This window comes from Rousettus aegyptiacus, unplaced genomic scaffold (genome assembly GCF_014176215.1).
Source record: "Rousettus aegyptiacus isolate mRouAeg1 unplaced genomic scaffold, mRouAeg1.p scaffold_m13_p_2, whole genome shotgun sequence".
NCBI classification, from domain to species: domain Eukaryota; kingdom Metazoa; phylum Chordata; class Mammalia; order Chiroptera; family Pteropodidae; genus Rousettus; species Rousettus aegyptiacus.
In genome coordinates this window covers 30,747,121-30,769,096 of record NW_023416295.1, presented here as the reverse complement: position 1 = coordinate 30,769,096, position 21,976 = coordinate 30,747,121, and the positions used below count along the sequence as shown (strand labels likewise).

At 33.4% G+C, this 21,976-nt stretch overlaps 1 protein-coding gene across 1 annotated transcript in view; it reads right to left on the bottom strand.

Annotated features, from left to right (window-relative positions):
* The window catches only part of DNAH7 (dynein axonemal heavy chain 7), a 202,474-nt gene that overhangs the window by 103,671 nt on the left and 76,827 nt on the right, over positions 1-21,976 (bottom strand). The window contains exons 26-33 of the mRNA XM_036235992.1: positions 20,138-20,240; positions 19,890-20,017; positions 13,681-13,893; positions 11,081-11,179; positions 7,101-7,349; positions 4,324-4,473; positions 971-1,153; positions 431-607 (exon numbers count right to left, since the gene is read on the bottom strand). Of these exons, the coding sequence (XP_036091885.1) occupies positions 431-607; positions 971-1,153; positions 4,324-4,473; positions 7,101-7,349; positions 11,081-11,179; positions 13,681-13,893; positions 19,890-20,017; positions 20,138-20,240 (1,302 nt within the window). The remainder of the gene's footprint in view (positions 1-430; positions 608-970; positions 1,154-4,323; positions 4,474-7,100; positions 7,350-11,080; positions 11,180-13,680; positions 13,894-19,889; positions 20,018-20,137; positions 20,241-21,976) is intronic.

Here is a 21,976-nt window from a genome sequence, read left to right as displayed (position 1 = left end):
TAATATACATTTATTCTAGAAAATTTGGAAAATAAAGTAGAAACTATTTAAAATATAATAGTCTATCAGAAATGAGTGATATCATTTTAAGATATTTTTACCCAGATTGTGGTTAGGTGGGCCTTTGAGTTTTTTGGGTTTTGTTTGTTTGTTCATTTGTTTGTTTGTTTTGTCTAGAGAGAGAAAAGATGAAAACCCAAACATTTTCTCAAATATTTAGAAGCTTTACTTAAAATATTTTTTAGAGGGAATAATTATATCAATTAGTATCTTTCTACTTTAATTATTAAAAAAGTTTTTAGTCAAGCCAGTTAAGAAATTATTTTAATATCTGGTTGTTGACAATAAAAACAGACATTTAAATTTATATATTTGACTAATTTGGCTTTCTCATTTATTTTTTAACTCTTAAAATTCCCATCCCCCTTACCTTTGCATGCTTTCTAATAAATTCAACAGAAATAGGGACCATTCTGTCAAACAAGCCTGTTATAAATTCCTTCTGAATAGAAGTGATCGCAGCAGGTAAGAGATTTAGCCAAGATATCATCAGTGGTCTCCAGCCTAACATGTGAGGCTCCATGTAAATCATACCACATCTGGAAACCTGGAAAAGCAATAACTATTTACCATCCAGGTAATGCTTATAAAACAGATATGACTTGATACATCTGTTTCTTATAACATTCAGAAAACTCTCAGGAAAAAAAAAAGCTTAATTTTATATAGTTTTATTATCTAAATTTTTGTGTATGACTTTACCAGATGGTCCTAGACAAAGAGGAAAATAATGCCTGACTTGTAAATTTGTCAAGGTATGTGAACAGATATGACTGCTCTTGGAGAATCACATAGATTGCTGTTAAAATAAACTCTACTAATATTTTTTATTTAAAGTCAAAGTTACTCTGTAATAAAAGCATTTATAACATTTTAAGTTTGTAAGCAGATGTCAAAATTGAGAACTTACAGTGGCGGGAGAAGCAACTTCCAAATCCATTGGTTCAAAAATAAGGTTCATTTGTGATGACATTTGAATAATCTCCCCGCTCATCAGACATAGTTTTTTGTTGTCATCCAGCACAGTGTTCATATTCTCAATCCATACTGCATCTACCGGTCCATCAAAAATTAACCATTTCCTATCTGGTGTCTGGTTTATGCATACAGTGGATACAGGGCAAAAATGTAATAATGATAATGAAACAGTTCAATAATATTTCAAAATTAAAATGTAACTCTCTTCAAATTAATTTCACCATGAAAATGTAAAGGTATATTTTGAAAAAAGTATATATATATATGTATAAATATAAATATAGATAAATATAGATACAGATAGAAATACAGATATAGTCAGTAAAGAAGCTTGTATATGCCATGGGCAAGACACAATATAACATCTTTTCTTAAGATTTCATCTTTTCCAATGTTTCTGAACTCATATTTAAAATGTTTCAAAAGTATATGTTAAAAACATAAAATTGCCAAGGAAAACAGAATTTTCATTTGGATTGTCTGACTCTATATAGTATTGTGTTCATATAGATTAATTATCTTATGTGCTAAGTCAAATATTTGTTCCCTCCACTGAATGAATTCACATACATACATGTACATATCCCTCTGGGGTTGAACTCCTTCATGGTGATATAGGACACTAATGTCAATATAATATTCACAGTTCCACAATGATAAATATGAAAATATTTACACATTGTCAGGAATATAGTAAATGCTCAATGAATATTAAGGAGTGGCCAGGTCTTAGCTGGTAAATGCAAAAATGAATCCTCTTCTCCAGATCCTTCTGAATCAGCCCTTTAATATACACCTTGGTTCACTTTCAGCAAATGTAAATTTGAGCTGAGTATTGAACATGTTGAATTCATCTGAACACACCCTCAGTACCTATGGCCAACTGCATTGATCTATGACGCAGTGGACCTGTCATAGGCTCAGGCCATCACACAGTCACACTCAGAGGCCAGCTCTGACCATGTTCAGGAAGCAAGGAAAAGCCCAACCCTCAGAGACCAACTTTCCCTTTCCCTGTTGGTTTCCCATTGCTGTTCACTTTCACTTTGTGGAACATTGCCTTGTAATGACAAGATGTTAGGATTTGCAGTCTGAAGGACCTCACTTTTTTTTTTTTTTAATTAAGTTTATTGAGGTAATTTTGGTTAATATAATTATATAATTTTCAGGTGTATATTATCATTTGACATCATTCTATTGTGTGTTTACCATCCCAAGTCGTTTCTTTCAGCTACCATATATGTGATCCCCTTTGCCCACTTCACCCTCCCCCTAAACCCTATATTTAACCTCCTTTACCCTGTCTACCTCCTTGCTTCTCCCCAACCCCACTAGTAACCACTAATCTACAGTCTTCTGGTAACCACTAGTTTATAATCCATATCCGTATAGTCCATATAGTCTCTGTTTGCTTGTCCTGCTCATTTGTAGCTTTTAGGTTTATATCCCACATATAAGTGAAAGCATGTGATTTTCAACTTTTTCTGTCTGGCTTATTTCACTTAGCATGCTTATCTCAAGGTTCATCCATATTGTCACAAATGGCAGTATTTCATGTCTTCTTATGGTTGAGTAATATTCCATCTGTATATATGTACCACAGTTTCTTTAGCCAATCATCTATCATGGACACTTTGGTTGCTTCCATGTCCTGGCCACTGTGAATAATGCTGCTATGAATATCGGTGTGCAAATATCTTTTTGGATATGGGTTTTCAAGTCTTTGGAATAAATACCCATAGAGAGATTGCTGGATCATATGGTAGATCAGTTCTCAGATTTTTGAGGAAACTCCATACTGTTTTCCATTGTGGCTGTACCAATTTGCAGGCCCACCAGCAGTATACGAGGGTTCTTTTTTCTCCGCATCCTCTCCAACATTTGTTATTACTTGTCCTGTTGATTATAGCTATTCTAACAGGTGTGAGATGGCATCTCATTGTGGTTTTGATTTTCATTTCCCTAATAGCTAGAAATGTCGAGCCTCTTTTCGTATATTTATTGGCCATTTGTATGTTCTCTACAGAGAAGTGTCTATTCAAGGACATCACTTTTAGTTAGGCTCAGTAGTTATGAGATATAGCTTCCTGAAAAATATAATATAAGCTAAGGAGCTGAGTGTAAAATGGGAGGTATCTCATGATTGTTTCTGTATGAATAATGTAACTGCATATTATCCAGAGACTTCACATGGTAATCTGGGCCTGAGAGCATCCACTGTGACAAGAGGACCTGAGAAGTTACATCAATAGTCCTGGATCTCTGTCTGCCTCACCTGTGCCTCAGGAATACTTTTATTTTTGAAATTAGTAGTAAAGCCTGCTACTGGGCAATATCTCTGCCCCATGAGAACCTATCCTTATGTTACTCATTGTCCAAGGTCCTTTAGACAATACGAGCAGAGCTGAGATTTGATGTTTTTCTGCTATTACGCTGACTCATGAGTCATGGTTAGCTGGGTCCTCAAGTGGGTAAAGGGCACCAAATTTAGGATGTATGGTAGTGAGAATAAAAGAAAACATTTGATTTAATTATTGATTTTTAAAAAATAAATGTCTCTAGCCTAGGCCCCTTTTCCTTTAAGACTAGCCTCAGCAAGCTGTCTCCCATGTGATCACAATCCATGGATAGCCCCCTAACATATGGCCACCAAGTAACCAGTTATTGATCTGTGATCTCTTTTTGAAGAGTGAGCAACAGCCACTCATCAGAATAAGCAGAATAGGCTGGGAGTAAGTAAGCACCTGCTCTCATCACAGCAGTCAACATCGGGCACATTTCTTAACTCTTCTGCTCTCCACAGGCAGTCCCTTCTTTTCCTAACACATTGGAGGGAAAGTGTTGGAACTTTAAAACACTGTTTTGTAAAGGTCTACAATTTCTTCTCTAAACATTGCAGTAAACCTAACAGTGGCTGTGACAGTGACAGCAGCCCTGCAGCAGGGTAAAGGAAGAACATTACTAAAGGAGCAGAAGGATTATGTTATTCCTGGATCGTTTAGCCTGGATAAAGAGAACCAGAAATATTCTCTGCGGCCCTTTTTCTGCCTGCCCTCTTTCCTGTGCACACCAGGGCAAAGGCACTTGCCCACAGGGTCTCTGGAATTTTTGTAGGTGCCAAAGAGGTTCTTCACAGAAACACTGTCAGACTACCCAGTGATGTGTTTTAAGTAAATATCTTGAGATAGGAACAAATGTTTCTTTGAAACAACTGAAAAGTCAAAAATTAGTGAGAAGGAAATATCGTAGTCTCTCTAAAATGCTTGCAAAAGTGTTAGTACTTACCACAGAGGAAGCAAATGCTCGAAAACTGACAGCGAGGACACCATCGGACCACTCATGGGACACTAGATCAAACTGGCCATACAGCTGACCCATGGTGACAGACTTAGGGTTTAAGACAGTAATTTGAACCTTGTTTTCGTCCATTAACCCCTTAATGGGAAAAAAAATTAATAATCAATCATTTATTTAGAAGAATACTGTCTTTATTCATAGAAAATGATTGTGAATGTTGAAAATCTTAAAGGTTCATAAAAAAAAACTACCAGAAGTAAGGAGTGAATTTAACAAGGCTCCAATATTTAAAGTCAACATATAAAGATTGGTTGTATTTTCCATATGATGCCAATAAACAATTGAAAAATAAAAATTTTTAAATATCATTTACAATAGTATTTAAAAACTCTTAACATATTTAGGAATAAATTAGCAAATGTTATACAACATCTATAAATCTAAAACTACAAAATGGGAATTAGCAATTTTTTTTGGTAAAGGGTCAGGTAGTAAATAATGATAGACTTTGTAGGTTACATATTATAATCTAAATATAGGGAAATATGTACCATTCTCACAGAGTGGAAATTAATACTGGCAATTTATCTGTTTCAAGCAGAACCCTGAAAACTGGTATATGGATTATTACAAGACATGTTAATACCCTTGGGGCAAAGGCTTTTTGGTTTTTGTTTTTAATTAATAGATTTTATTTTTTTAAGAACAGTTTTAGGTTTAGAGAAAAATTCAGCAGAAAGTACAGCGATTCACATATATTTACTCTTCACCCCACCCTCCTCTACTATTAAGGCCTTGCATTGGTGTAGCACATTGTGATAACTGATGAACTGATGTTGGTTTTATTATTATTATTATTATTATTATTATTATTATTAAACTAAAGTCCATGGTTTACATCAGTGTTCATTCTTTGCATTGTACAGTTCTATGAGTTTTTCCAAATACATAATAAGATCATCTATCCACCATTTCAATATCATATAGAATAGTTTCATTGCCCTAAAAATCTCCTGTGCTCTACCTATTTATAATAATTATTTTTATATACATAACAAAACAGCAAGTTCAAGTTTTCCCAAAACTGCCTTCTGTCTGCCACCCCCCAGAGCTTTGAACACAAACTAACAAACTAATGAAAGGATGTAGGAATAATAATATTAAGCAGCAAAACAACCTCAAGTTCTTGCTTCCTTGTTGTGTCTTCCTAAATTCAGAAGTGAGGGAAAGCTCTGTAATTTTTTTAGTCAGAATAAAATTGATATCACCAAAGCAAGGTTTTTGTCACAAATGCAGCAAGCCTAGTGTGCAGCTGTAGCTTACATGCAGTGACTAAGGAGGCCTGCGCCTTTTAGATCACCACAATGTCACTCAGAATTTCCTGGTACTAAACCATTTTGGGTTTTACAACTGAACCAGAATACATGCTCGTACCTTTATCTTTTAATCTTCGAGTGACATCAGGTTTGGCTCTTTGGAAACATTTCTTTTTTAATATATAGTGAAAGCAAGTTGTCAATTTAACAATGAAACAACAAAACAAAAAAATACAAACAAGCAAAAACCAAGAAAAGGAAGGCAGGATAGCAGAACGGCAGGAAGGGTAAAGGGAAGGGAAATTACGGGAAGAAAGGAAACAGCATGAAGGCATAAAAGCTGAGGAAACAGACAACAGAAATAAGTAGGATGTCAGTATATATGATAAAAAATATAAATGAATTTAAATTCCCCTATGTAAAGATGAAGACCATCAAACTGGAGAAAATAAAAGTAAGATTATTTACTCTGCAAAAAGTAAATTACAGCGACACCAGGGTTACAATTAAAGATATGGGCAAATATATGTGTAAGGAGAAAATAGGGGTCACAACATTGAAATTAGATGCAGGGGGTGCAAGGTACATAATTCTATATTAGTTGAAGGGGAGACTCCACAGTGAAGATGTAATGATCACAGATCCCATATAGGCTATGAACACTGAAATATGTAAAGCAAACGCTATTTGAAACAAAATTAGACAGAAATACAATATTAGTTGAAGAATTTAAAACGGTCTCAAGACCAGGTACTGTAGGCATAAAAAAGAAAAAAAAAAAAAAGGAATTGTAAACTAACAAGTTCCTTGCAATGTGAGGTAAATCAAGGGTTGCCTCGCCTAAAAAATTAATAAATGAATGCATGAATGAATGAATGAATGAATGAATAAATAAATAAATAAATAAAAAGAAAACAGCCTCATTCTTTTAACATATCAAAGTAGACCAAACTGTGATGTGCCGAACAGCAATTTTGAATACTATAATACCCCTTTTGTTTTATGTATGTACACATACATATGTTATATAATGTAGACACAAACACACACAAGGACACATCAATTCAGTATCACTAGCAGCCAGTAACAGAAGTTTGTATTACAAATCTAAACACTCAAAAAATAAAAAATACTCTCCTGAAAGCATAAACACAAGACTGCCATGTTTTTCATCTTTCCAAACTTTTTCTACAGTGAAGATGTATTACCTTTATAATTAAACATGGTTTTAAATCAAAATAAAATATTGAGAAGCAAAGATATGGCATATCCTTTAGATGCTGAACTTCCTTCCTACTTGCTTCATATTACTTTTCTACTTTTATTTTCTCTTTGACTCACTTTTTTTCATGATTTTGAGTGGCTGCATTCAAGTATCTTTTAAAATGAACATATGCCTTTCTTGCGCAAAACCAATTATAAATAAGTTAATGCTTTAATCACACTTACCTTTTCACATATGTCATTTAGTGCTCCAGCCAAGACGCGGTAGGCACTGGTTTTTCCTCCAAATGGTTCTCCAACAATCATAAAACCATGACGCACAATCATCATTTCATATATTTGGAGAATCTTCTCAGAAAAGAAACCGGTCATTTGCAAATTCATGGCATCACAGTTGTCTTTGATAGCCAGCAGCAAATCATTGTAATCTGGCTTTGGCAGTTTCACCCCAGGAAACAGATCTGAAGTAATTCCCTGAGGATAGATGATTTGGAGATTTATATATTTATACATTCTCTCTATATCTATATCTATATCTATATCTTTAAATATAGATATATATATATACACTCATATGCTTCTATATATATACATATATATATATGCACACACACATAAACATGATAAAATTTTTCTCATCCTCATATTTAGTATTGATGGAAATAGTCATTAAATAATAATAGTTCAACACTATTTTAACAGCTATATAGAGGTATGATTGACATACAATAAACTGTATATATTCAAAGTGTACAATTTGATAAGCGAAACAATCAAGTCAGTCAAGATAATCAACAGGTCTATCACTCCCCTAAGCTTCCTGTGACCTTTGTAATCCTCCTTCCCTCCTCTCCTTACTGCTTCCCACCTCCAACCCCAGGTGACGAATGATTTGCTTTCTGTTACTATTTTTATTTGCAATGTCTAGAATTTAATATAGATAAAATTATACACTGTGTAGTACTTATTTTTGTCTGGCCTCTTTCAGCTGGCATAAAGATCTGCAGATTCACACATGTCTCAGCTCGTAGCAAAAGTCCATTATATTGAAATGTCAGTTTTTAAATCCATTCTCCCATTGTGGCTTCACCTTGCATTTCCCAATGATCAACATTTTTGCATGTCCTTATTTGTCATATGTATATCTTCTTTAGAAAAGGGTCTATTCTAATCTTTTGCTTATTTTTAATGGGTTTATTTTCTTAATGGTAAGTTTTGACCATTCTTTAAATATTATGCTCACGAGTTCATATATTTAATTTGGAAGTATTTTTTTCCTCATCTGCAACTTGTTTCCATTCTCTTACTAGTGTCTTTCCAAAAGTGATTTTTAAAATTTCGATGAATCTATTTTATTCATGTATTGTTTTATACTTTTGTGCTTTTGGTGTTGTATTTAAGAAATTTTCGCCTAGCTCAAAGTCACAGGGGATTTCTCCTGTTCTTTTCTAGAAAGTTTATAGTTTCACAGTATGTATAAATTAAATAGTTAGAGGTTGAACACTATCTGATTTAAGGCTGATTATAAAGATAGTATCATATTGGTATATAGACAGACAAATATATCAATGGAATAGAACAGGGAGTCTAGAAATGGACCTAAACAAATGTGAACAACTCATTCTCAACAAAGTTATGAAGGCAATTCAATAGATAAAAGATAATAAGCAAGTGATTCTAGAATACCTGGATTTGCCAAAACAATGAACTTCAATTCATATCTCATACCATATACAAAAAATAGTTCAAAGGTATTTTAATCATTGTAGTAGGTAGGATTTTAATCAGCTAATGTCCCTCAAAAATTCATGTTCACCTAGAGCCTCAGAATGTGACCTTATTTGTAAAGATGATCTTTGCAGATATAATTAGGAAAGTTAAGATAAGGTCATACTGGGCCCTAAATACAATGATCGGCATCTTTACACAGAAGGAGAGGAAGATTCAGACACAAAGACACCAGGGCAGAAGGCCATGTAATGATGGAGGCAGAGACTGGAGTGATAACAAGCCAAGCCAAGGAATGTCAAGGATCGCCAGTAGCCACCAAAAGCTAGGAGGCAAGGAGGGATTCTTTCCTAGAGGCTCCAGAGGAAATCAGCACTTTGATTTCAGACTTCTATCCTCCAAAACTGTGACAGTATAAATTTGTGTTGTCTTAAGTTTGTGGTATGTTGTTATGGAAGCTTTAAGAACCAAATACAATCATACAATGTATGATTTAAAAGAATTATAATTCCATATTTAGTGTATATAATTCCATATATAAAGTTAATTGCAAGCTCTAAGAAACATTCCCTTATAAACCGCAAAGGCTATTTTATAAGCACATAGCATCCTACGTGAGAAATGTGACTATTTTTTTACTTTGAAGGTAAAGGTGAAAATTTAGATGAGCTTAATGTGCAAGCATATAGTTGAGCTATACTTTAGAATTTACAAATTTCAAGTTTAATTACTCCTAAATTTAATTATTTAAATGCTGTTATGGAGAAACTATCCCAGTTCATCAAAGTAGTAAGTTTGCTTGGGACAAAAGAGAGAAAAATGCATACCTAAAGAAGTGATTACCATGATATGTCCAGCAACCATCTGACACCATGTAATGCTATTATATTATTGACTATATTCTCTGTGCTGTACACCACATCCCCTGACTTACTTGTTTATACCTGAAAATGTGAACCTCTTATTCGAACTTCACATTTCTCCCCCTTTTTTGATTTTTCAATTTTTCAAAATGACATTCAATATTATTTTATATTAGTTTCAGGTGTACATCATAGTGGTTAGACATTTATGTCATTTACAAAATGATTCCTCCAATTATTCTAGTAGCTACATGGCACGCTATATAGGTATTATCACTGACCATATTCACTATGCTTTACATCTTCAAGACTATTTTGTTAGTGTTTTCTAAATTAAAAAAGAAGTCTCAAATTCTTCCTATTTTTTATGGTTAACCTTAAAAGAAGCAGACATCTCCAGAAGACATTTGGTATTCAGTAGTTCTCAACCAAGACCAGTTCCCTGCACTCTCCTGCCAGGTAAAGTTGGAAATATGTAGAGTTGTCCTTCTGGCTGTCACAGTGGAAGAGGTCTATAAACACTGGGAGTAGAGGGAGGCAGGGATGCCAAATGTTCTCCAGTATAAGGGACAGTCTCTCACAAGAAGTAACTGTCCTAATTGAAAATGCCAATTATGCTTCATTTGTGAAATACTGTTCAATAAATGTGTACTGAATGAATGCACGACTTCAGGAGAATACTTCTAGTAAGGCGTATTTCCATCGTATGAAAATACATATAGCTTTCACAACTTTAGAAAGAAATGTGTACCTATTCCTTGTAGCTCTGCTCTATGAAACATTTGCATTGCCAGCTCTAAATACTAAGGACAGCTCCTTTCGGGGTGATGCGACATGGTTGCTATGGACAGCTAACAACACTGGAGCGCACTACGGTGGCAGTGCCACTTCTCCCTCTTCCCATGACAGCCAAAACGACTCCAGTCCTTAATCATTGGAAGTTAAGTGACTGCACTTCAAGGCAGTACGTTAGTGCAACATCTAACGTTTGTCAGGGGCCCAAGTTCCCCTGATTTCTTCTACACGAGAGAGGGAAAAGGAAAAGAATGACAGCAAATGATAACACGAAAACGTGAATCATCATTCAAATACTTCTTTTCAATTACTCATAATCTAATCTTAAAAATATGAAAAGATTATTAAACTTAGTTTTTATCTTAAATTATCCTGAAAAAAAAAAAAACAATTTCGTAAAAGCCATTACATTGTTTAGAGAAATTAAGCTTATTTATTCTTTTGTTTCTTTAATCATTAATTTAACATTTAGCCTATACCTATTCTGTGCAAGAGATTCAGTGCTGTGTTAGACTGATTATTTTCTTTATGGAGCCTACATTCTAGTGCAATTTATAAGCAAACATATTTTGTAAATTTTGTGTTCTCATTATATTCCAAAGTAAAAAAAGAGTACTATTTAAAACCTCAAGTTGTTGAAAGTCATCTGAAGCAACAAAGCTAGCTAAACACACCTCAAATAAAACGTGGAATGATTTGTTTCTCTGTGTCATATTGTTTTCTACAGTGGAAGTTTCTCCTAGGGAGTTGCAAATGTAGACATTTGATAAATACATTATTATAAGAGTTTTGATATATTGGAATAATAAATGTTCTTACCTCAAAGAGTGGTAAATCATGGGCCAAAAATTTTGGCAGATTTACATCAATAATAGATCTAAGCAGCAAAATTTCTTCATTTTCATTTGGATATTTCAGCTAAAAGAAAACATACTCATGATGATACCCGCATCTGTTAACTGCACCTCCTGCATGCTCACATATACACGCAAGTACAGGCCCTAGAGATAATTTAGTTCCATGCAAAATTGTTTTTATTTATTTTCATTTAATTAGATTATTATCAATCCTAGAAATGGACACTTACACTTGTTACATTCTCTACTAGTTCATCATGAAAACCTAGGTTAAACTAACTACTTTTTCACAGATGCTAAAAAGCTATTGGCCATGAATTTAACATAGCTTGGGAGCTGCCTCTATTTTCCCTCTATTTTGGGTGAGAGTTTGCTTGTCTTGTACATCCAAGACTAGCAGTGGGTTGGTTAAGTGAAAATAATCATTAAAAGTGGGCAATTGTTTTTAAAATATGCATTTAAATTTAAAACATAAACATTCACTTATTTGCCCATATTTTGATGCAAAGGCCTTATCTCTGAGTGTAGAGTTCTGTACCATTTTTCTTGCAAAAAAAAAAATCAAGAATGCATCATCTGCTCTGTCTAGTTTTGTGGAGTTCTGGTTTGTTTTGTTTTTTAAAGGGGATAATGCTCTTCAAAGATACTTGCGAGATAATCTAAGTATAGCATCCTTATCAATTATTAAGGTTTTTTTCAGTCTTCTGTACTTCTCTTATCCACACCTAATTTAAATTCAATTTTTTATCATTCCACCTTACTGAATCTTTCTTAAACAATGAACTTAGTTTTCATAAAAACAAAACTCTTCTTTTCATGGTTATCTATCATCAATTTCCTCAACATTTAATTAAATGACATAATAACAAGAACATTTCTGACTGACTTCAGAAAGTTTTAGGAACTAGCAAACTGATTCCGGGTAAGGAGAACAGATCATCTAATATAAGGTGGGAGGGCAGAGCATCTTGCTGCCTGCTAGCTGCAGGCTCAGTATGAGAGTGTGTTAGTGTGTTTCACAGACAGAGTGCAGATGGCTGGCTAATGTACTAAGTCACTTAAGTAGAAGGTGTTTCAGAAAACCTACATTCGATTCTAAAACATCTGTGGTAAACCCAAAGTTTACTAAAAATCTGACTTTGCTGTTCATGCCCATAATAAGGTTCACATAATTCACAAAGAGTCTGAACTTGGAATTATTTCTCCCAACTTCAATATTTTACTCAGCATATCATATATAACTTTTCTTATCATCATGCATTTAATTTTCTGGAACTCTCTTTCTTGTCTCTAGACTCTTTCTGCCTAGTAAATTCCGTGTTCCTACCTAACTGGCTTTAATCTTACAATGTCAGTGATGTCTGGCAGCTAAGTTCAGCTGTCTCTAAATCTCCAGAGCTCCCAATGCCAAAGCTAGTCCTGTTCATATGAACTTTGTCTCTGGATCAATCTAACCACATGTAAATTAGGAAGTGTCAAAATTTATTTTGTTATTTGAGAGGCTATTATTTTAAAACAAATGTTTAAATTGTTTTTTGATATGATAGAAACAAACTTCAAAATATTCAAAGCAACACATTCAACAATTCTAAATTAGCTTTTGACAAAGAATTGATAGGATTCGTTTGCAGGATTCATCTGCTGCATAACTTTAATAACTCAATTCCATAGTCAAGATGTCAGTGATGACATAAACTAGGACATGCATTATCTTTTCCATTATCTGACCGCAATGTAATCATGACATGCCAGGTTAATACAAATGGTTGCTTCTAGATGGATTTGTTTATTGCAAAAAAAAAAAAAAAAACAGTGACATGTTAGGCTAATGTGAAGTAGAATATCACCATTACATATTAGAATTCTTGGTAACATTGTTATAGAAAACAAAAATGCATCCCATTGTTTTTAATCAAGTACAATATATTTTAACACCTTTATCTTCTACAATCATGAATGTGAAAATTTTATAAACCCCAAGGTCATATTTTGCATTTTGCTATTACCTATAGTCTATCTTGCTTGTTTTCATAAAGAACTAATGTACAGTTATATTTTATAGTTCCACAAAATATTTCCAAAGAAAAAAGTTACCCACCTCTTAAAATATTTGGGTTTTTCATCTATATAGTTATGACATACCATTTTAAAATGCAAACATATACTGCAAATTTATTACTGCTAGTCTAGTTATCTGTAACTATGTAATTATATTAAGTGACAATGCTTAGGGACCTTTGTATGTATTTATTATTTCCTTTAAAGCTATGCACGTTCATGTAGACTGAAAGCTTTCAAAATATTTCTCAGCAATAAGGAACTTTATTCCTTGGTAGTTCCTACTCTAATATATATAAAATTATGGAACAGAACTCGAATCACTAAGAATTACATGTCTAAGATTTTACAAATCATAATACTTTTTTAACATGTGCAAATAATCAATAATTGAAGTTTTTTTCAGTTAATGAAACCAACTAGTTATTGGAATTCTCTGAAGAGACATGGTCCTGAGATTTACAAATAGGAAATTTATGAGTAAAAAACAGCTGAGTTCTCTACCTTTAGGTTCCCAGCAGCAGTAAGCACTGACTTCACAGCTCTCATTCCATAGTCATAGTGATGCTGTGATGACAATTGTTCCGAACACAAACGATACGTAGCCACAATTTTTACTGACAGTGGCCGAGCTGTGACAAACCCACAGGAATATAGGACTATTTCGGCAATCATGGCATAGTCGGGCACCATCATTGCTACTGTCCGAAAGAGAGCCTGTGAGAGTAGAAAAAAATATGCTTTTAAAGAGGTCAGTATAAAATAAACAGGACAAACAGAGACTCGTGGTCATGGACAATAAATAGACTAGTAGTTACAGAGGTTGGGGAGTGGGGAGAGGTGGGAAGGTAGACAGGGTAAAGGGGGTCAAATATGTGGTGACATAAAAATCTAACTGTGGGAGGTGAACACACAGTGTTAATATATCTATGTCTTACTGTTAAAGTGTACAGTTAAAACATTGGATTTTGTTAACCGATGTCACCATAAAAAAACAAATTAAGTAAATAAATAAATAGGCCATTATAAAGATAACCCTACTTTTAATTTCACAACCTGCTATAATTTTGTAACTTTTCAGTACTATTATTAATTACAGTGTCCGAATCATATAGGTAAAGATATTTTAAAAGTTAGCTTCTTTTTTTCTGTGGTACATATATATAATTGAATATTCCTCAGCCATAAGAAAAGATGAAATACTGTCATTTGCAACAACATGGATAGACCTTTAGATAATCGTGCTAAGCGAAATAAGCCAGACAGAAGAAGTTGAAAAACACATGACATCACTTACATGTGGGATATAAACTTAAAAGCAACAAATAAATAGAACAAACAAACAGAAACTCATGGACATGGACAATAGACTACTGGTTACCAGAGGGTTGGGGGTGGGGAGGAGAGGGGAGGTAGATGGGGTAAAAGGGATCAAATATGTAGTGACAGAAAGAAATCTAACTATGGGAGCTGGACACACAATGCAAAATATATACATATACATATATGTGTATATATATATATATATATATATATATATATATATATATGCCATACTGTTGAACTGTACATTTGAAACTTACTGGATTTCATTAACCCATGTCACCATGATAAAAAAATAATAAATTTTAAAAATCGGCTTCTCGTTATTGTTATATAGTATATTTATCATTAACTTTTTATATAAATATTTTTCCTTAAATTTCTACCATACTTAGGTCTTTGGTGAATTATTAATTCGCATAAGTGTTAAAGTATCAATTAAGTTCTATTATTCGGGGGGGTGACATGTTATAGGGAAAAAGCATTAGACTGTGCAGAGATGTCCAAAGCTGGGCTTCTCGTCTGAACTGATGAGAAAGTGCCTGGTGTTGGAGGGCTGGGCTCCAAGTGAGGCTCTCTAGGTATTTAATTAATTGTATAATTTGGGGTTAATCAGATAACCCATAATAACAAGATTACATTAGATATAAGGTATATTATTTGAGAGATTATTAAACTTTTGAGTCTGCAGTCAAACTTTTGCCTAGCAAAACAAAGGGGAAAAAACTGGAAATAAAATATGAATGATAATTATTAGAGATAAGTCAATTTTCCAAATCTTCCAGATGTTTTTTCTCATGATATTTTAAATATTGTGGGACAAATAAATGTCACATGACAGTAAGTAAATAGAAAACTGAATAGCTTTTAAAAAATAAATAAGAAAATTTAAGTTTAGAATGTTGATATGTGTCAGGATTTACTTCAATAGCTCATGCATTAAAACATGACGTTCTTGTACTAAAGAGAGAAAACAACAATATTCTAGAAAAATGACAATAGTATTCAGATAGCGAATGACAATCATAATGAATGACAATTATATGCAGATACTTTGCAAATACCTTCTGGGAATCAGCTGAAATACTAAAAACCCATGGCAGATAGAAAATAAGAACATCTTGCTTAATTGATCTGTTATGTCTCTTCCGAGTTGAGAACAAATAGAAGATTTGCATCAAGCAAGATCCTTCTATTGTGTTATATTAATTACTAGCTAGAGGCCTTAGTTCTGTTATTTTATCAATAACGTTACCATTAAAGAAAGAAAAGAATAAAACATTAAAAATATATAGCTTGAACAAATAAAATTTTTGGAAAAAATACTACAAGAGAATTACTATACTGATGGTACCTCTTTAAATCTCTTTAAAAGGGTTGGTTCTCAACAACTATTTTTTCTTTTTTAATGAATAAAAGAGAGAATGAATGAATTAACATAACAAATCAGTCAGTCAATGACTAGGTGAGGGTAAAATGGCCTTTCTACAATGGTACAAATTGCTACCAGGTTGGGGCCAATGTCCAGGTCTGTGTGCTGTTGCTTTTACTCTGCATGATTAACAATAGGCTATGGAACACTATCAAATAGACATATATGTGTCTCTGGCCAGGAGAAAAAATAAAATAGAGCAAGGTAAAACAGTTTCAATAGGTTATCATGACGTTCCATTTAATACAGGTCCTCTACCAAAGATTTAATACTGATTCTTATTTGTCACAGAGAAAAACATCTGATCAAAATATTTTTATGCCTAAATGTTATGGTGGTGGATGTTCTAATTCAATGATTCTCAAACAAAATGTGTGACATGCTAATACAGGATGGTTTGATTTGGAATGTGTCAGAAAGTTTGTTAGTAACAGCTGTGAGTTTAAGAATAATTCAGTGCTGTTTAAAAAAGTTAAATTGGATTCTAGCTTAACCAATGACATACTTTCCTGAATTTAAAAAAAAAGGGGGGGGGGGATTTTAGATCCAGTTAATACACCAGGGCTTGAATAAACTCAAGGACATGTAGTCGATGCGAGCATCACCCTCCATGTTTACCTCAGCAGAAACAAATGTGTTCAAGAATAGTTATTGCTTCTGTTCTATTTGGAAAAAGAAGAAGGGTGGTTTGTAAAGAAGTATGTATACTTCCTAAAGTATGTTTTCAAAGGATCGCATATTGGGTATAACTTAAAAAAAGAAAAAAAACTCAAGCAATACATTTTACCATCTCTTTCTTAGAGATCAGAAATAGATTTTATAAATATTGTGACCTGTTCATGAATAAACTAACTTATAGTTGAGTGAAATCGAGGATTAGGGGTCAACTTCACTTTTTTCCTATATACTACTAAGGTGTTTCATGAGACATACTGTCTGGAAAGCTATGTATCAGGTTATTGACTTTGTGACATTGGAAAGGCTAGAATATGCTTATTTTACCAGGGTTTCTAATGCAACTATTCTGAAATGATTATTGAGTATCGATTCTTCAGAATAGTTTCAATATAAAATATAGCTTCTCTAAAGTAGAGATGTGTTTAAGGAATTGCTTTACTAAGCAAGTTTTACCTAAATGTAACAGGATATCAAAATGGGACTCTATCTGCATGATATGATATATACTAGTTACTGAAGTATGTACAATCTGCAAAATTTACAAAAAAAATGTAGACCATTATTGAACCTTCTCATTTATTTGCAGATAGCAAAATATTTGAGAGAGTAAGTGAGGAAGGAGAATTTGTGAAAAGATTTTCATTGAAGGGAGCTTCTGTTATGCTGATAGTCCCCACAATATACCTCCTCCTTGCCTTCAAGTTCAGTGAGAGAGTGTGGTGGGTATCCCTCTATTTGGGGGGATGTAGATTAGTGTCTGACTCATATCCAAGAAAGCAAAAGCAGCATATGGCAGCAGAATTCATGCGGCCTTCACTCCTAGAGTTCGTTGGGACAAAGGGCGCATGAGATACATACACTATGAACAAGAGAGAAACAAGCTGGAGCCATTTTAAGTCCTGCCCAATATATTCTCTAGCAAGATGAGAGTTCTGTGTAGAACCCCCCACCAGAGATCCAGGAAGACGGAAAGGATGACAACTGGTGAAACAGAATCTATCATCCAAGTCTCAAAAGTTGCAAATGGAGAAACCTAACACAGGAGTCCTGGAAGAACCCATGGACATGAGCAGAATGGAAAGATTCAGCCATACACCTCTGCCAGGTCAAGAGGCTCCAACCAGAAGGTCCTGTCTGAACTGTATGTATATTCAGTGGTTCACTGCTAGCTTAAATGATGAGTGTGAATTTGTCAGGCAGGAAATTGACGAATTAGCAGAACACTCAAGAGGAGACAAACAGCAGATGCAAAGGCAGGGGAACTTCGGTGTCCAGCGAGGCCCAGCGTGACACACAGATGCAGGGAAATGGAAATACAAATACAGCTGGTCCTAATACCAAGTCTCTTGTAGATGAGGCTAAGACATTTGAACCTCACGGTTTCTACAGGCAAAAAGAAGCCCAGCTGTTTTTTTTTGAATCTGGGAATTATATAACTCGATTTCTTCTGATAGCATTGTTTTGGGAAATTTATTACAGTGAACTTCAGTGGCAAAAAGGTTGGTGACAAGTGAGCTGATGCAATAAGACATGCAAGAGAAGACTGAAGAGGGGCAGAAGCAAGGCGTGGCAGTGGGACTGGACAGGAGCAGTGGTAATTACAAGACTTTTGTGAATAGGATCCTTGGGTTTGGGCAACTGGCTGAATCACCAGATGAAGAGAGGGGCTTCAAGGATGACTGAACACTGGTAACAATACTCTCTGGGTCTCAGCAGGGATTTCTTTTCATTTTTCTTTTCTTTTCTAAGAAATCTGTACCTCATCTCAGACCAAGACTTTTTTAAAAAAATTGTTAGGTATTTCCATATAACCTTAAAAACAGATGTTCTGTAGCAGCTCTAACTAAGAAAACTGCACAATAAGAGGAATTTTTAAAAAGCTATCCAAATTTGATAGACACTTTGGCCTAAAGTAGAAGGAAAATACAGTTCTCCAAAAACCACAAGGTGAATATTTCTACACTATTTCAACCTGCACGGTATATGAAACCATAGGCCATTAACAGACTCGGTCAATAATGGTCCCGGCTTTTTATGATTAGCTACTCACAGATTTTTTGACTTTACAAATATTTATATATACAGATGGATCCTACTGAATGAAAGAAAAATATAAATGAATAAATAAAAGAACTACAAGAAAAGAGCTTTCCAAATGTTAAGTCACACTGAAAAGTTGCAAAATGCTTCTTGAATAAAGAGGATTTACCTGTTTTTATTTTTTAATCATACGTTCCCTTACCGAGGCAAAGTACTAAAACATCTAACCTATAAAAGTGCATGGAATGGAAATTAAAAAAAAAAAAAAAACATTTGGCACTAATTAGTTGTATAAAAAGTCTTTTTGGTGGAAATGAAAAATTCATCTAATGTGCGAAGCTGTGAGTCTAAGCATGTGAATAGTGGAAGGAATGCAGAATTTAGTCAGACATCTTGGTTTTAGAGCTACAATTACAACTGAATCATTCTTCAACGTTGTTCTCTATACACCAGCCATAAACATGCAATTCACCAGAAAATAATATGAAATGTCTAACAAAGATATGAGGAAAATGTTGTATTTCACTAATAATTAAAGTTTTATTTTTAAAGTAAAGATTCTAGTCTATTCAATTAGCAAAATGTTTTGTTACTTTTACAAAAAATAAAATAGTGCTAGGTATTCATGAGAACTGAGAATTGACGTGGAGGTAAATTGTTTTAACCTATCAGAAAACAATTTAGCAACATAGCTCTTGGTCCTATGACTCTTATTTAAGGAAATATTTTAAAATAGAGAACAGTCTAAAGTAAAAATTGCCCATTGCAATATTGTTTACAATGCAAGAAAACCAAAAGCAATCTAAATGTCCAACAGAAGACATAGTCCAGTAAATTTTTTTACAGAATTACATTTATAAAGATAAGAAAATGCTCATGTAATAAACTTGACAAAATAGTACACACGGTTGTCGCTTTAAAAGACATTTAAAATTGGGGGATACAATCTAGTAATCATTAGAATGGATGGGTACCTTTTCATTATTTTCTTTCTTTTCTAATTTTCTATAATTACCACACATTTTTAAATATAAGCTTTGTAAATTGCATGCAGTTAGCATATTTATTTTCTAAAGGTTCTCAAACCTTTAAAAATTATTTCCTAAAACAGTTTTCTAAAATATAACACCTAAAAGCAAATATTTTGGACAAAATTTAAGGATAGCATGTTCTTTGTTTTTCTATATTAACTTTGTAAATGACAGAAAGGATATAAATGATATAATTTCCCCTTTTATACCTTCAGATTATCTGGCAGTTCCGATCGCCCAGCATACCCAGGGTTCATTGTTATAAAGACAGCACATGTGGGGTCAAGTTTTAGTTCAGTTCCTTCAAAAACTAGTATCTCAGCACCTGCGTTAATACCTGTGGGTAATCAAGAATGAAATGACTTAGCAATTCCACATATAAATGTGACTTATGCCATTCATTACCTTTCATATTTCTACTTTTTTCACATAATGCAAAGACAAACTAGTCCATTACCTCTTTGGATGGTAAGAATTTGTTGAGCAACCACAGAAAGTACTTCCAAATCAATTCTGTTAAACTCATCAAAGCAAGCCCAGGCTCCACAAGATAACAATCCCTGGGAGAAAACAGTAATGAAAATTTTCAATTTTTATCTGATTGAATATTGCATTGAAATGCCACATTTTCACTTAATCTTTTCAAGGATTTAATATCCTATCAAGGAAATTGCTATTCACCTTTATCTTAAAAAATGACTTTTTTTTTCTCTAATTCAATATCAATATTCTTCATAAATAAAGAGTTTGACCAACTGGAAAATTTTCCAATTGATTTTTTAAAGCTCTCTGTATATTTTTTGGCATTTCGGTATAAACCTGTAATTTCAAAGCCTTTCTAACTATAAATTTACAAGTTGATTTTATTTCCTTTTTCCATAGGGACTCCACAGAGTGAGTTGTAATAATCCTCTAAATAAGGTGACTTATGTTGCCAATGAGACTGCTTTGTGGTCTGAGGATCTTGAAAGCCAATTAACATAGTTTGAGGCCCAACTTTGCAATCCTAACTCACAGCTATCTCACAAATATATGTCATTTATTCATAAGGAAAAAATGGAAAATCAAGCTTGAGTAGCTCAGTTCAAATTCAGATTCACTTTTTAAAAAATCGATTCAACAAATATTTGTTGTACTCTCTATAGATTGTACATATATGTATGAGTGCTTCATTGAGTACCTGGCATGTGCCATGCATGATGCTTGGCACTTTGTATATATCTTTTATGTAAGGAAATTAAAGCTATATCATATAAAACATTAAATAATCAGTAGAAGTCCACACAGCTGCTACTGGCTGAACTTGGATTTGAACAGTTCAGTCTACTAAAACACACTGGATTAAACGTGAACTACATGTCAAAGAATGCAAATTTATTATTTAGAGAAGATTCTATCAGTGAATTTGATCTCTAAAAATACATGATATAATAAAAGGCTAAGAAATCACAGACACTAGAATGCTTATGAAGTCACATACTCAGTTTTACAGATTATAAGGCTCATTTTTAATAGAAAGACTGATGTCTTTTTTACTTTGTACCCCCATTATTTAGTATGATACTAATGCAAAGTGTCCATATAGTCAATAACTACTTATTGATGGGAAAATTTAATACTATTCAGTATATATATCTAAATTAAAGAATTAAGAATATCATATAGATTCAAAAATTGAGCACTACATACCAGACATTTCTTTAAGCTTAGTTTTCATAATGATTACCAACTTACACATACAACCTCTTAAATTTTGCTAGTTCTTTCTTAAAGAATCATTACGACAAGGTTATAGATCATTACAGAGAATGATTATAATGGTAATTGGTCATTTGGATGTTTTCTTGGTATTTTAGTCATTATAATATTGACTTTTTAAAAACTCGTAATCTAATTGTTTCAATATCACAAATGTAGATTTTTTTTTTAATATTCCAAGTGTGTTATAAAATGACCAGGCCACATTTAATCCAGGAACATATTTAGCTAGTTTACTATTTTGGGTAGAATTGGTATGTTCTTTTTTGTTTGTTTATGTTTTTAAATGTTAACTTTCTCTGGAGAAATTTTGGAAAAGTAAGGATTACAGAATTTTTTAAATGTACTTGAAAAATTACAGAAAAATAGGAATAAAGCAAGCAGATAAATAATAGAACCTATAATTCCAAATAGAAAATTTTGCACTCAATTGTACCACCAAACATTTTAAGGAATAACAGGCTGTAGCAAGAAAGTGCTAAAACGACCAGTTAGTTGTTCATAGGTTTATAGAAAGGGTCTTTACATCTTAATTCCG